This window comes from Phyllobates terribilis, unplaced genomic scaffold (assembly GCF_046119375.1).
Source record: "Phyllobates terribilis strain yellow unplaced genomic scaffold, ASM4611937v1 Scaffold_5__5_contigs__length_657084704, whole genome shotgun sequence".
NCBI lineage: Eukaryota > Metazoa > Chordata > Amphibia > Anura > Dendrobatidae > Phyllobates > Phyllobates terribilis.
Genome location: NW_027362765.1, coordinates 124478378 through 124494524, shown reverse-complemented (window position 1 = coordinate 124494524; position 16147 = coordinate 124478378). Strand labels below are relative to the sequence as shown.

The window sequence follows — 16147 nt, the reverse complement described above, 5'->3', positions numbered from 1 at the left end:
GTTATATTCTTGTACATAGGGGGCAGTAATATAGTAGTTATATTCTTGTACATAGGGGGCAGTATTATAGTCGTTATATTCTTGTACATAGAGGGCAGTATTATAGTAGTTATATTCTTGTGCATAGGGGGCAGTAATATAGTAGTTATATTCTTGTACATAGGGAGCAGTATTATAGTTGTTATATTCTTGTACATAGAGGGCAGTATTATAGTAGTTACATTCTTGTACATAGGGGGCAGTATTACAGTAGTTATATTCCTGTACATAGGGGCAGTATTATAGTAGCTATATTCTTGTATATAGGGGACAGTATTATAGTAGTTATATTCTTGTATATAGGGGGCAGTAATATAGTAGTTATATTCTTGTACATAGGGGGCAGTATTATAGTCGTTATATTCTTGTACATAGAGGGCAGTATTATAGTAGTTACATTCTTGTACATAGGGGGCAGTATTACAGTAGTTATATTCCTGTACACAGAGGCAGTATTATAATAGTTATATTCTTCTATATAGGGGACAGTATTATAGTAGTTATATTCTTGTATATAGGGGGCAGTATTATAGTAGCTATATTCTTGTATATAGGGGACAGTATTATAGTAGTTATATTCTTGTATATAGGGGGTAGTGTTATAGTAGTTATATTCTTGTACATAGGGGGCAGTAATATAGTAGTTATATTCTTGTACATAGGGGGCAGTATTATAGTCGTTATATTCTTGTACAAAGAGGGCAGTGTTATAGTAGTTATATTCTTGTACATAGGGGGCAGTAATATAGTAGTTATATTCTTGTACATAGGGGGCAGTATTATAGTCGTTATATTCTTGTACATAGAGGGCAGTATTATAGTAGTTACATTCTTGTACATAGGGGGCAGTATTACAGTAGTTATATTCCTGTACACAGAGGCAGTATTATAATAGTTATATTCTTCTATATAGGGGACAGTATTATAGTAGTTATATTCTTGTATATAGGGGGCAGTATTATAGTAGCTATATTCTTGTATATAGGGGACAGTATTATAGTAGGTATATTCTTGTATATAGGGGGTAGTATTATAGTAGTTATATTCTTGTATATAGGGGTCAGTAATATAGTAGTTATATTCTTGTACATAGGGGGCAGTATTATAGTCGTTATATTCTTGTACATAGAGGGCAGTATTATAGTAGTTACATTCTTGTACATAGGGGGCAGTATTACAGTTGTTTTTTTCCTGTACACAGAGGCAGTATTATAATAGTTATATTCTTCTATATAGGGGACAGTATTATAGTAGCTATATTCTTGTATATATGGGACAGTATTATAGTAGTTATATTCTTGTATATAGGGGGCAGTGTTATAGTAGTTATATTCTTGTATATAGGGGGTAGTGTTATAGTAGTTATATTCTTGTACATAGGGGGCAGTAATATAGTAGTTATATTCTTGTACATAGGGGGCAGTATTATAGTCGTTATATTCTTGTACATAGAGGGCAGTATTATAGTAGTTATATTCTTGTACATAGGGGGCAGTAATATAGTAGTTATATTCTTGTACATAGGGAGCAGTATTATAGTTGTTATATTCTTGTACATAGAGGGCAGTATTATAGTAGTTACATTCTTGTACATAGGGGGCAGTATTACAGTAGTTATATTCCTGTACATAGGGGCAGTATTATAGTAGCTATATTCTTGTATATAGGGGACAGTATTATAGTAGTTATATTCTTGTATATAGGGGGCAGTAATATAGTAGTTATATTCTTGTACATAGGGGGCAGTATTATAGTCGTTATATTCTTGTACATAGAGGGCAGTATTATAGTAGTTACATTCTTGTACATAGGGGGCAGTATTACAGTAGTTATATTCCTGTACACAGAGGCAGTATTATAATAGTTATATTCTTCTATATAGGGGACAGTATTATAGTAGTTATATTCTTGTATATAGGGGGCAGTATTATAGTAGCTATATTCTTGTATATAGGGGACAGTATTATAGTAGTTATATTCTTGTATATAGGGGGTAGTGTTATAGTAGTTATATTCTTGTACATAGGGGGCAGTAATATAGTAGTTATATTCTTGTACATAGGGGGCAGTATTATAGTCGTTATATTCTTGTACAAAGAGGGCAGTGTTATAGTAGTTATATTCTTGTACATAGGGGGCAGTAATATAGTAGTTATATTCTTGTACATAGGGGGCAGTATTATAGTCGTTATATTCTTGTACATAGAGGGCAGTATTATAGTAGTTATATTCTTGTACATAGGGGGCAGTATTATAGTAGTTATATTCTTGTACATAGGAGGCAGTATCATAGTAGTTATATTCTTATACATAGGGGGCAGTATTATAGTCGCTATATACTTGTACACAGGGGCAGTATTATAGTAGTTATATTCTTGTACATAGGAGGCAGTATTGGGGTAGTTATATTCTTGTACATAGGGGGCAGTAATATAGTAGTTATATTCTTGTACATAGGAGGCAGTATCATAGTATTTATATTCTTATACATAGGGGGCAGTATTATAGTCATTATATTCTTGTACATAGAGGCAGTATTATAGTAGTTATATTCTTGTACATAGGGGGCAGTATTATAGTAGTTATATTCTTGTACATAGGGGGCAGTATTATAGTCGCTATATACTTGTACACAGGGGCAGTAATATAGTAGCTATTTTTTGTACTCCTCAGAATGTATTATAAGGAGCCATTTGTCTGTCTCATGTGCCATGAATGTGCTCTGCTGTCTGACAGTCACAATGATTGTATTGTGTAAACAGTATTTGATAGACAATGTCATTATATGGAACAGAACAGTTTGTTTTTAGAAGTCTGCATGTAACAATAGTCAGAATTAATTACAATGGCTGAAAGTAGGTGAAAGGTTACATCTGCTTTCTGAGTGGTAATGTTGTCACTTCTCCTTCCTAAGGTGTGAATGTAGGACTAGCAAAAACTCTGACAATGATTAAATAAAAGAATTTGTAATGTCGTTTTCATCAGTTTTTGGCACTAACATAGAAAGGCTTAGATATAAGGGAGTAAAATAAATGCTACAGGTAGGGCTGTGATACTAGGAGGATTTGCACTGGGTCATCACAGCTGTGAGGTTTAACATTGATAAAGCTGCATTTACACTGAAAGGTTATTGTGTGTTCCTAAGAAGGCTGGCTCCACTATAATTGTGCTGCTGTGTAATCAGGCTGCCGATCACGCCACAAACAAGCAAAATGCAAGCTGTTTAGGACAAATGTTAAAAATCATCATTCTCATCAGCACGTCGTACCGAACTCACGCTGCCGAGAACCATGGCAGCCTATGCGCACTGGACGATTTATTATAGATCATTTTTTTGCGCATCATCTACCTGTGTAAACTGGGTCTTATCAGAACGTGGCCCTGTGACATTATTCATAAAGTGTTTCTGAAAATTAATCGAGTAATCTTACATGATGGGGGGTGTAGTACATGGGGGTGTAATCTTACATTATTGGTGGTGTAGTACATGGGGGTGTAATCTTACATGATGGGGGGTGTAGTACTTACATGGGGGTGTAATCTTACATCATTGATGGTGAAGTACATGGGGGTGTAATCTTACATGCTGGGGATGTAGTACTTGGGGTGTAATATTGTTGGGGGTGTAGTACAAGGGGGTGTTATCTTACTTGTTTGGCGTGTAGTACATGGGGGTGTAATCTTACATGTTGGGGGTGTGGTACAAGGGGGTGTAATCTTACATGTTGGGGGTGTAGTACAAGGAGGTGTAATCTTACATGATGGAGGGTGTAGTACATGGGGTGTAAATCTTACATGCTGGGGGTGTAGTACTTGGGGTGTAATATTGTTGGGGGTGTAGTACAAGGGGGTGTAATCTTACTTGTTGGGGGTGTAGTACATGGGGGTGGATTCTAACATGATGGAGGGTGTAGTACATGGGGTGTAATCTTACATGTTGGGGGTGTAGTACTAGGGGGTGTTATCTTACTTGTTTGGCGTGTAGTACATGGGGGTGTAATCTTGCATTTTGGTGGTGTAGTACAAGGGGGTGTAATCTTACTTGTTGGGGGTGTAGTACAAGGAGGTGTAATCTTACATGATGAAGGGTGTAGTACATGGGGTGTAATCTTACATGTTGGGGGTGTAGTACATGGGGTGTAATCTTACATGTTGGGGGTGTAGTACATGGGGTGTAATCTTACATGTTGGGGGTGTAGTACATGAGGTGTAATCTTACTTGTTGGGGGTGTAGTACAAGGGGGTGTAATCTTACATGATGGGGAATGTAGTATATGGGATATAATTTTACATGATGGGGGTGTAGTACATGTTGGGGTCTTAGGGTGCTTTCACTCTGCTTTCAGGCACCCGTTCAGTGGCTCAGGTCGTGGCTTATGTCCGAACTCCCTGCAAAACAGGATTCGGATGTATGCACTGAATGTGCGCTCTGCCGTGCATCATTTTCGGGAGTATACGCCTCCTGGAGACAGATGCAGTCTACTACGTCTGAGTGTCCACCTGCAGTAGGTAAACATGCCTGAAAATGATGCATGGCAGAGTGCATGTTTGCTCTGTCGGCACCAATATAGTTTATGGCCTTGTCAGCGCATACGTCCAAATCCCATTTTTCGGGGGGTTCGGACTTAAGTGTGGACGGGGCCACTGAACGGGTGCCTAAACGCAGTGTGAAAGCACCTTTCCATGATGGGGGCTGCAGTCATCTGTGCATCACTGAAGGTGTATCACAAATGAGGGGCTCAGATACATTAGTTTAGCAGCAGAGTCTCACACATGACAGATGTAGATACATTGGCTCAGTAGACAGTATCACATAATAGACTTAGATACAGTGTTTTTTCACACATAATAGACTTAGATACAGTGTTTTTTTCACAGGCCACCGGGCTCAGTATAGTCTGAGTAGGAGCCTGGTGCTGATTGTGGTAACACGGAGCATTGAGCCACCATCCTGTGAGGACGGAGATAAAAACAGGTTTGGCTCCAGTAGAGCATGTGGCCAATGGTCCATGTATGGTGCTTGTTGGAGTTACAGTTGGCCGGGGAGACAAACAGGACTGAAGATCGTCCACCTGGGAGGATTGTACTGGGCTGATTGCCAGGAGGCTGGAACATTGGGTTCGATGGAGGACTGGAGACTGGCAGCAACTTGCCCATTCAGATAAATACCAGTGAAAAGGAACATTGAAGATATGACACGGGTCTGAGGAGGGTCACCATGTGCACTCAGGGGAGTTGCTGGAGGGAGCAGTTTGCTTTTCTAAGCAATGACTGGTTTTTACTGGAGTGGACAAGCTAACAGTTACTACATGTTAGTTTATAGCTAGGGAGGGGGTCCATAGAACAGGGTGTCTGAGTGTGGTGTCAGCCAGGGTGGGGTCAGCTCTGGGGAATCTGCTGTGTCTGTGGAGATAATATCAGCCAAGAGAGAACCAATAAGGATGAGCAGAGCTAAGCTCAAACCATGGGAAGGGTCTGCTGGGTTCATTCAGGGTTGAAACAGAAGACAGCTCAGTGGGGACTAGTGAAGGGCTGTAATGGAGGCATGGATACCTGGAAGCCCAAGGTATCCTCAGTTGTGAGGTGTTTTGGACTTAATGAAATTGCCCCTTTAAGGGATGGGTTGACTGGATCTCTCGGAAGTAATCCCAATGGTCTTGGGAGTAGAGACAGGATTGGCAGAAACAATGTTCTGAAGGATGGGACTTGGGGATTTGGTCTACGAGAAGTATCCACCTGGGATTCGAGAGAAGGGGAATTGGCACTTGAGAACTGTGTGAAGTAACACGGTCCTGGGGTGTAGAAGACCTGGGGTGGAAGGTCACACAAATGTTCAGATCTAGATTTTATTCATTTACTTTTTGTCCCTTTATATGAAGCAAAAGTGTAACTTTTTAAAATTAAATTGGTCTGTGATTGTCTTCTGTAAAATCCACCATACAACCCACTAATCACAAGTCAGACAACACGGTATATTGTGTGCAGTATTTGGCACCAATGCACAAGAAGACAGGTTTCCTTCCAGTTTTATAAAACAGCTGTCCTCAGGCACAGTATGAAAAAACAAACAACCTATTGCTTACTCACCCTCCCCAGGTCCAGCGCTGAGTCCCTTCTGCTGCTCCCGGTGTCTGTCTACAGCACGGATGTCACTCTTGGAGAACTTTCTTGAGTGCAATGATTTGACAGGTTGGGGGCACTAGATTTCTGGACATTTCTTTTACTCGCTTATCAATTTCCACAGCGCTTTTCAGACATCATTTATGACCAAGATTCACCATTTGTGGGTTTTTTTCAGTCACTTTTCTTTTTTTTTTATTTATAGTATTTGTAGAGACGGTTCATGAATTTTGCATAGATTCAACAATGGTCTTTCATTTTTTTAGTTTTTGACCTTTTTTGTGTGACTTTTTTTGGTGAAAAATGATGCACTTTTTGCAAAATAGAGCAAAAATTTACTCCAAAATACTTGCCATACATAAAATCACTCTAAGGAAGACCGGAGAAGATTTGCGACAAATTTTGCAACTTTTCAAGAAGTCGCAAATCATGAATCCGGCAAAAACATCTGGAAAGAGAAACCCAAAAGAAGTATTCAAAAAAAGGGAAAACAAATATATATATATATATATATATATATATATATATATATATATAAAATAATCACTTTATTAGGTACATAAACTACATATAAAAACAACATAAAGACAAGGATAACTTCTGGAAACCATAAAGTCTTCCCGCTGTTGGCGCAAACAAACAAGGCACAAAACTCTAAGGCTCTAATTAATCTTTTCTGGGTTTTTTTTTAGTCACCTTTCTTTTTTTGTCTTGTGGTTTTTGTTGCCATATTTTTGTGCTAAAATCTTCAACATGGTGAACACAGCTCATCAATTTTGCATAGTGCCAAATGGTGCAGAAATTGTGCCAAAGTAAGTGGTGGTAAAATATAAAATCCCTCCAAGGCGGGGAGACTAAAGTGCACTTGTACAAAAATATTGTGACTTCTTAAAAAATTGCAATGAATGAATCAGACAAATACAAGAAAACATCTGGAAACCTTAAACTCTACCCAAAATGACATACATGCCCAAAAAACCCCACAGGCGAACACATATAAAATAGACACAAAAAAAGGCAAAGAAAAGCAGAACACTAAAAACTTGCCAAAAAAAAGCAGTCGCAAATACACTAATGAATCGGAGTCTATGTGTCCGTATACGTATCGCACATGATAGGCTTAGATACCTGGGCCCAGTAGACAGTGCCGTGCACAACAGACGGGTTTGGTGGACAATATGATACATGATAGGTGCAGATATTTTGGCTCAGCACAAGATCTATGGCCATTTAATGGTGCATGGCTTAGATACATGTGCTCAGCAGCTGTATCGCACATAATCAGCCCCTTCTGCCAGTCACAGAGCCCCATTGTCCATGCCCTTCTCCGCCCCTGGGCTGCTGTGCCCTCCCACCGCCCTATATAACCCGGCTCCATGTCTGCTTTGGCAGCATAACTTCAGTGATCAAATCTCTGGTCGTGGAGACAAGTCCCAGCTGCTCCTTCTCAAATGGGCCCCGTCGCCTAGCGTCTAACCCCTAGAGCCAGGCTCCTGAGGACATATCCAGTCGGAATACAGGTAGTTGTGGATGGGGGAACATGGCGGCGTGTGTACAGGGTCTTTGTTCTTTTTTGTCTTCTATGTATATTAATATTGTCCACATATACACTGTAATATTCAGCATTTTTCTATCTTCTTGTTAACACGGTACAAAAGGTATATGTTTCTTGTCGTATATTCTTTTAGGTTCTGTACTAAACCGTCTAACCTGCTATTGTACACCGCTATAGAATATGCTGGTGCCATATAAAACAATAATTATAACTTATTGATAGTCAAGAAGCAGCCGTCAGACACAAATCAGAGCGTAAGCTGTTGGAGTTTTGACTTTTTTTTTCTGTATTTATGGTTGAATTGATAACAAGAGTTTCTATATGAAAGATTTTGGATACATTGTGGAGGAGCAGCAAGTAAAGGAGGGGGCAGACAGGAGCCTCGAGGGTTAATCTGGCTGATACATTGTTGTGACAGTCTTGTTTATGTCCTGTAGTAAGGAAATGGGCAATGTTTTCCTTCCTCACCAACTAGGGAGGAAGGAGAACATCACAAATGGATACCTTCACTGATGATAGGGGTGGTGATGATGATGGTAGTGATTGTATTGATGACATGATTGGATTTGATTTCATGGGGAAATTGTAGCAAAAATAATAAAACAATGGTTACTTTATCAGCCCAAAAAACCATGGAGGATAAATGGTCCAACCACAACATCATTGGCCGGGGATATGCCGGTTATACATACAATTATCAGTCGTATTGTTTAAATTTGCCCCCACAATCACTTGTCTCTATCCTAGCCCCCTTATTATACGGGCTAAGATACGTTCTCATATGCTCAGGTATCAGTAATCATTGAATAATGGTGCACAACGACCTTTCTTCTTGTCTTAGATTGTCAGCTCTTGAGACAAATGGAGTAGCTCTGTTGACTTGTGAGGATGAGTTTCAGCAGCTGAGCCTTTGTTCTGTCTTCATGCAGTTTGTTTTTCCCATCCCCACAGCAGAGAACTGTTCTTATGGGGGAGGAGGAAGGCGCAGGGGTGGGGGGAGAGGAGGTGGATGTGGTTTAGCCAGTTCAGACCAGTTTCTTAACAGTAGAGAGACTTAATCATCCCCTAACCCTTTCCTGCCAGAAACCGTCTCCTAATTTAAGTGCATAGATGTAGTAGAGCTGAATTCATTATGTCAATTTGCAGATAATATAGTAGATTAATCTGCAGTCCTATGCAAAACTACTTAATCTACTATACCTGACAAACTGGACTTTATAATGTGGTATGCATGAAAAGTATAAGAGCATGATCACACTGTTCATTTAACAGACAAACCCTAAGATAGAAGAAAAATGAGCATATACCCTGCTGTAAGTAAAAAGCAATATAGCATATGTTTTTGATCATAAAAGCCATCCCACCAGCGCCAAGGTGTACCCAACCCGGATGGTCCTATCCTCTAATATTAAAACCTCACCTAGGGTCAGCTAAGGTTTTGTCTGCATCTGATCTTTGTCAAATGTCATCTAAGATATGGAACATGCAAATAGATTGCAAGCTCTGCCGTACAGGCTGTGATAATTCAGGTCTAGCATATACTCATATAGTGCGTTAAGACCAAGGCTGCTAGAACTTCCCATACAACCACCTGTGGCTGCAGTGGACGTCTTATCATATAATCCCCTTATGTATATCAGGAGTAATAGGTGACCTGTTATGTAACTGGACATTGTGACTGGGCATTGTGTGCAGGTATTAGGCAGCCAGGTGACTGCTCATCCCGCTGCCCATATGTCCACTCATTGTAATCGCAGTGTGAGTTTAAGTCTTTCTAAGCCACAAAACAATGGTCTAAGGTAGGTGACATCTAATGAGAACTCCTATGGCAATCTGCCTTGGGCTAGGGCAAACAAGACCTCACCAAAAAGTCCTTGAATCTCAAACATAAGATGATCCTTCATGGTGAGAAAATTTGGAGACATCTAAGAACCAGGGCACCAGATGTCCTCCTTTTAGGTAACCTTATTGGTACAGAAAAATCAGAAAGTTTCGGACGTACGGGGACTTTTTTTATGGCTTGATAAAGGCCCTCCGTGGCCAAAACATTGTGATTTTTCTGTACCAATAAAGTTACCAAAAGGAGGACGTCTGGTGCCCTGTTTCCTGGTTGTGCGACACTCCTCTTTTGCAACTATGGTGAGAAAATTTACTCTGATCAGAGGTCTCTTATCTGCTCATTGTATGGCCCAGAACAGACTAGAAACATGAGACCGTGATTGGAAATCCATGAATCTGCTGTCCATAGTCAATGGGTAGAGGAGAAGCATGGGGACAGAATAAAAAATCTCACTATGGCATGATTGATGTACATGGAAGCGATATGGTCCCAACAATGAGGAACAATCAGAAAAAAGGTATAATCGAAACGAGTCACCAATTCTGCATTTATCACCCACTCCTGGTTTTGACTCCGACTCCTAAGAAAAAATACTGACCGAATCCTGATCGTGGGGCCGTGGCCTGAACCTCAGACCAGGACTGGTCATCTTATGTTGTCGTTACGTCATTTAAGGAAATGTTCTTCTGACCTGAATTAATTGGGCTTCAATGTAGGGAAGAAGGACCATTGAGTCCAAGGATGCAGATGTGACACTGCCATGTTGTTCAAGTCAACAGACAACATTACGGCGTCACATCACCTCCAGAAAAATGTGCAACTGGCGACCCTAACATAACTGAACCAGAGATGAGCAAGATATTTGGGGTGAAACTGGGCAAAATCGGTTGTGTTTGTCAGAGCAACGTAACTATGAGATGGAAACCATTCCAGATTGTTCACTTGGTCTTGGAGAAATGACTGAAAATGGAAATCTCTGGCATTGCAGCTTAGTTGTAGGTGAATAGTGCTGATCTGTAATACCACTCATAACCTGTAGACAAGGGTGGTGCTGTTTTTCTAATTCTGAAGTCCCTTTTAAGAGCTTTTTCATATGTCCTGATAACGGCTTGTTTATTTTTTTGCTATAATCCTTTCAAATTTTTGAGGTGTCTGAAAAATCATGGGAAGACCATGACGTTACCGCGTCATTTGAATGAATCCTACGATGCTTACAATAGAGGGGGTTTCCATGAGGAGAAACATTGCTGCTTTACTTTCATAAACCGCACCACTCCTGACCAGGGGTTGGTTCTAGTCTTGTAACTGTCCACTATTGATGTAAATGGAACTGAGCTGCAATACAATGTTCAACCCATGACCAGAGGTGGCGCTGTTTTCTGAAAGCAGCAATGTATTTCTTAACTTTTTTTTTTTTGACCATGATCAAAACTGCAGTAGAAAATGCATCACAACTCGTGACAACTCACAGTAAACCCTCTGTTTTTGAGTTTTTTGCCACTGCAGCCAGAAAGACCTTTGTAGGTTTTCCATACATAACACTTTGACTTACACCCACGTTAAAGGAATAGTACATTTAAAGAACTGCTTAGGCCCCGATTACATCATGTTCTACTTTCAGTAGAGTTCAATGCATGCTTTTGCTCTCTGGTGTCAGCCCACACTGACCAGCTTGATCAGGAGGCCTGGGTTTGTGAATACACAGCCCCCCATCTCTGTAGTTAGCGGTGGAGGAAGAGTGGACCCTCCTGTACAGATTGGCAGTCTCTTCCATTCTGACATGTGTTATGTGATTTGTTCCTCTCCACCTCCCAGGCTGCATTTTTCCTCCACAACCCCCACCTCTCCCTTGACTATGAACCCAAGGACCTACTTTTTTTTTTTTTGTAGTTCCAATGCTTATTTTGGCACTTGAGGGTTAACCCTGTCCTCACCATATTAATGCACATGTGTTCTCAGTCAGCACTGATTCCTCTATGAGAAACATTAGGGAACAGACAGGACTTTCTTGCGAGGATTTGTCTTTGGTGCGTGAACTTGGGGCTGGTAAAAATAGACCCTCCATGTGAGCTGCAATACTAGCTATGAGCCTGATCTACGATCTTGTATGAGCTATATTGGGTGGCTGAAGCTGTAGTGGTGGTACTCACCCCTGAGCCATGGGCTCCACCAAGGGCACCTACTAAAAACCATGGTGTTTCCACAAATGGGATGTAGAGTTTTGGAGACCATAAACTTTTTTTTTTTTTTTTTCTTTTTCTTTCATGGCCGTAAGTCTGAGCAGTGGTTTGTCTATCACTTTAATCTTAATCGCTCTTCTCATTGTTTTGCAGGGTTTACATCATCTTAAGTCAAGCAAGGTTTGAAACATGGCAGCCATTCCATCCAGCGGTTCATTGGTCGCAACCCATGATTATTATCGCAGTAAGTATCCTCCCATGAAGCTTTATAACTGGAGTCTCTGCAAAGGGTGTTTATGAGCCGGAATCCTACAGCTATTGAGGTGTTCTATGCTCCAGTTCCATCCAAAGCTTAGGTTAGTATCTTAGTAATAATGTGGTGAGGGTCTACAACCAGTTTCCTATCTTTGTTTTTGGGTCACGTGTTACAAAAAAATATAGATTAAGGATGAGACCCACTCCCAAAACCATGCGGCCGTTGGCCACCACTCTCAGCGGTTCTTGTCCTAACCAGACTATTTATATAGGCACAGCTTTGGATGAGACTGGAGTAAGACTCATTGTTAATGTTTTCTGTAGAGAATAATCTGGATTAATGATAGAAGTCAGGCTATGCTTAAAAGGCAGTGGATACAATGACCCCGATGTGCCAGGAATCTGACAAGAACACTTTGAAAAGTTGCAAAAACTTCGCTACTTTTGTTGTTTTTCAAACCAGTTCCACTTGATGATCTTCAAAAGTTGTGCTATTTCAGTGGCGCAGGTTGCTCCAGTTCCTGACTGGAGAAAAGTTGCTGATGATGTGCACGCCAGTGATAAGTGCCGCATCTTGCTCCTGCACCCCCCACTTCATTAAAAGGGTTGTCCAGGTTTGAGGTTAAAGTCTGTGTGTGACGGTGGACTTCTGAATCCTCACAGGATTCAGCAGTCAGTGACTTCAGACTTTAACCTCAAGCCTGGGTAACACTTTAAGAACACTGTGCACAACGACAGAGTTAATGAATCTGACCCACTGATTTTAATGAAAGTCCAGTTTGAGCCTGGATTTGACATGTCTACTGGGTTTACCTTTGAATCTGTAGCCCCACTTATATATGTCCTGCACATCTTGGCTCACTGATTCCCAGTCACTTATTAACCAGGGCTGGGTATAATATCACCTGTTGCCTTATGAGGTCTAGGTCGTTGGTAAATATTATTGTGAAGCTGATTTTTTGGCTTCTAACAGGACGCCTGGGATCCACCTCAAGTAGCAGCTCATGTGGGAGTGTGGACTACTCTGGAGAGGTCATCCCTCACCACCCAGGTACGTTTCCTTGACCTGCTCCATTACCTGCTGATGACCTCTGCTCATGAGCCTTATACAAGTCTTTGTGTAACCATTCACCTGATATAGGGCTTTGGGTAGTAGCATTTACTACTTTTATGGCCAGGTGCAGTTATCTAACTTATTTACATCTGCAAAACATGAACCTTCAGGCTTCAATCTTGCAAAACAATTCTATATTCTGGCAAGTTGTCTTGGGTAACTGTCCCTTGCTGGACCACTATGGACCTCCTCAAAATAGACCCTTTTATATCCCCCCCCCCCCCCCCCCCAACTTTTTGAATCCATGGTTTCTCCTTGGGTAGGAAGTATGGACATGCCCTATATTGATCTGTTATGGTAGTCCTCCTTTCTCTCATCCTTTAATTATGACTAGAGGCATACACTGACCTTTCAATCGCCCCCTCCCCTCAAAACTTGTACAGTGGCCATGATGTCTATTATCAAGGTCCTTCATGAACATTTACTAAACTATCATTCTGAAGGTTCGATGTTTTTTGTGCTTTTATGAGAAGTCTTAATAAGTACTGCTTGTCCCACAGGTCTTCCGAAGTCAGATCCTGGTCACTGGTGGGCCAGCTTCTTCTTCGGTAAACCAGCTCATCCCGTCATGACCACTGTTTCGGAATCACCCGAGAAGTGAGTATCTTGTAACAACTTGTTCCTAGGTATTAGTAATCTCCATACATGTAAGCTGATGACATCTATGACGCTGTGGACTTCCTGTTGTGTGACGGGTCCACTCACGTTTCCTGCATTATCTTTATATGATAATTGGGTGACAGTGCCTCTTGCATGTCACTAGTGATGTAGTGTTGGAAATTACCTGTCAGTAATCTTGTGTACAAACTGGTTCCTTGTGGCCAATTTGTGCGGTGAGATATTTAATAGTGCCAGCTGTATGTTGGCTCTGGAGCACATGACTGTAAACTCTTCTACTCTATAGCTTAACCCATAAATTCATAGGTAAATGGATTCTGGCTTTATTGTCCATTCACCCATCCAAATAAGATTAAGTGACTGTCTAACTTCTTCCCCCTCCTCAATGGTGAGAATAGGAAACCTTGTAATATCAGAAATGTGCGTCTCTCCTCCTCTATTGATGATTTATTCTCAATTCATGGGTAAAACTGGTCTTCAGTCAATGATGTCCTCCATTTGTGAGATGAGTTGGTGTTTATAAAGTTCTATGGAGAATTGTAACTTGTTTATGGAGAACGTGCAGCTGAATATCTGTCTATAGCTCCTCTCTGTAACGGGGAACAAATGTCTTCACTGAATACAAACTTTACAAATCTTACCCATGAATTGGGAGTGATGACTCAAGTCAAGGAGGAGACAGAAGCAGATTTCTCTGATAAGATATATTACTAAGGTGCCTATTTTCACATGTGCAATTTGATATATAAAATAAAAATTAAAACTGGTTTACGCCTAGAGAAGACTATACTGGAGTATATCACCATTTTGTTAGAGATGTGGGATCTCTGTACCATCCTTTCTATCAGGATGACTGTTACTTGGGTTACATGTGAAGATAGTCTTGAGTTCTGACCAATAATCTTAGCCAATCTTGGGTTTTGAATGTCCCTTGTCTTTCTGACATCTTAAAAGGAAACCTTAAAGGGGGCCACATACATTAAACCTCATGTCATCCAAACCTAGAGATCTTGACTCGATCGTCCTACCATCTAATGTGTACTATGGTTTAGCCCAACATTGTTTGAGGTATGTTGGCCCTAGTTAAACTAATACTGAAGGTGATTACCAAGTTGGTTGACATACAAAAATGAAGTAAGTGGTGATCCAGTGTTGTGACTAAAGGCGGTTTGACCACACCATTGACCCCTGTAATTTGATTATTCAGATCACATTTGTTGAGTTATTGAGAAGACCTTAGTCTGCTAGGATTGGGTAGAGTATCCAGACTTTGTACCATTGCCTTCATTTTGGATTATAAGGCCACATTAATGCGTTCAGTATTTGGTTAATGTTTTACAGGAAAAGTATAATAGAAACGCATGCACCATCCTTTTTTTTTTTTTTTTTTTTTGTCTGTTTTTTTAATATATCCACTCCTGATTTTGGCTTGCAAATGCTGAATGTGGCCTTGGGTCTCTCTTCATAAGCGCAAAAATTGGTTTGCAAATTAAGTAATCTTGTGACTAGTTCCCAATCAGATGTGGGTAGCAGGCGGGGAATCTTTCCATAATGAAATGTATCAAGTTGTTAATTTGCCAAATTCCCCCTAACACTTTTCTCTCTCCTCCTTTTTTTTTTTTATAGCTCAGGAAGCTTCCGCATGACCAATGGCCTTTTCCCCTGCGGCCTGGCTCAGGAGCCGGTGAGGAAGAACAATGATAGTGAGTCCAAGACTGACTCCAGCGCCTAAGCCTGATCCCTCCATGCATTCCCCTCCTCACCGGGAAGACGCTGGGTGGCGGAGCCCAGACCCCCCCACCCCACAGGCTGCCCTTCCCATAGTATTAGACACCAGTCCTTTTGGTTTTTAATGTCAACATTTTTTAATGACTTTTTATTACATTTGTTAACACTGAAACATTCTTAATTGTTTGATTCCCTGCCTTATAATGTCATGGTTTTTATTTGTACTTGTGTAATAATAAAGATGGGTGGCCTATGAAGCAAAGTGTGGTGGTTTGGTTTTATTACTCTAAAGTTTAGCAACAGCTAGAAACTGGTGCTCTTAAGGGGGTAACCCAGCCCAGGAACTTCTGGAGCTGGCAGATAATGCCTGCCACTGAGGCATGTCGCCTGGCAGATGGCTGTAGACATGATGTCATGGCCCCCTCTGCTTCAATACAGAAGCGAGCAGGGCAGGATTACATAAAATTCCTAGTGTGCCCTGATATGTATATGCTGCGGTCAGGGCAGTGGTGTAATTAGTTATATGGACCAGAGCACCTACACACACCACTGCTCACTGTTTGGGCCCCAGTGGCATTAGTGGTCTGTTAGCCCCATAACAAAGTAATACAAGATATAAATCTGACGCAACATGCCAAGAAGTCCAGTATACAAAGAAAAATGATACCACCACACCCTTGACTTTGGTAATATTCACA

At 40.8% G+C, this 16147-nt stretch overlaps 1 protein-coding gene and 1 pseudogene across 2 annotated transcripts; one reads left to right on the top strand and one right to left on the bottom strand.

Moving 5' to 3' along the window:
- Nucleotides 1–16147, bottom strand: part of LOC141270944 (uncharacterized) — a 59169-nt pseudogene that overhangs the window by 31913 nt on the left and 11109 nt on the right.
- PPDPF (pancreatic progenitor cell differentiation and proliferation factor) lies at nt 7516–15711 on the top strand. 2 transcript variants are annotated; one of them, XM_073682918.1, is made up of 5 exons: nt 7516–7682; nt 11888–11978; nt 12963–13040; nt 13604–13700; nt 15348–15711. In XM_073682918.1, exons 2-5 carry the CDS (start codon nt 11924–11926, stop codon nt 15451–15453), a joined length of 336 nt encoding a protein of 111 aa, XP_073539019.1. In that variant the 5' UTR covers nt 7516–7682; nt 11888–11923; the 3' UTR covers nt 15454–15711. The 2 variants fall into 2 exon arrangements, with proteins under 2 accessions (XP_073539019.1, XP_073539018.1); XM_073682917.1 differs by having other exon boundaries at nt 7518–7679.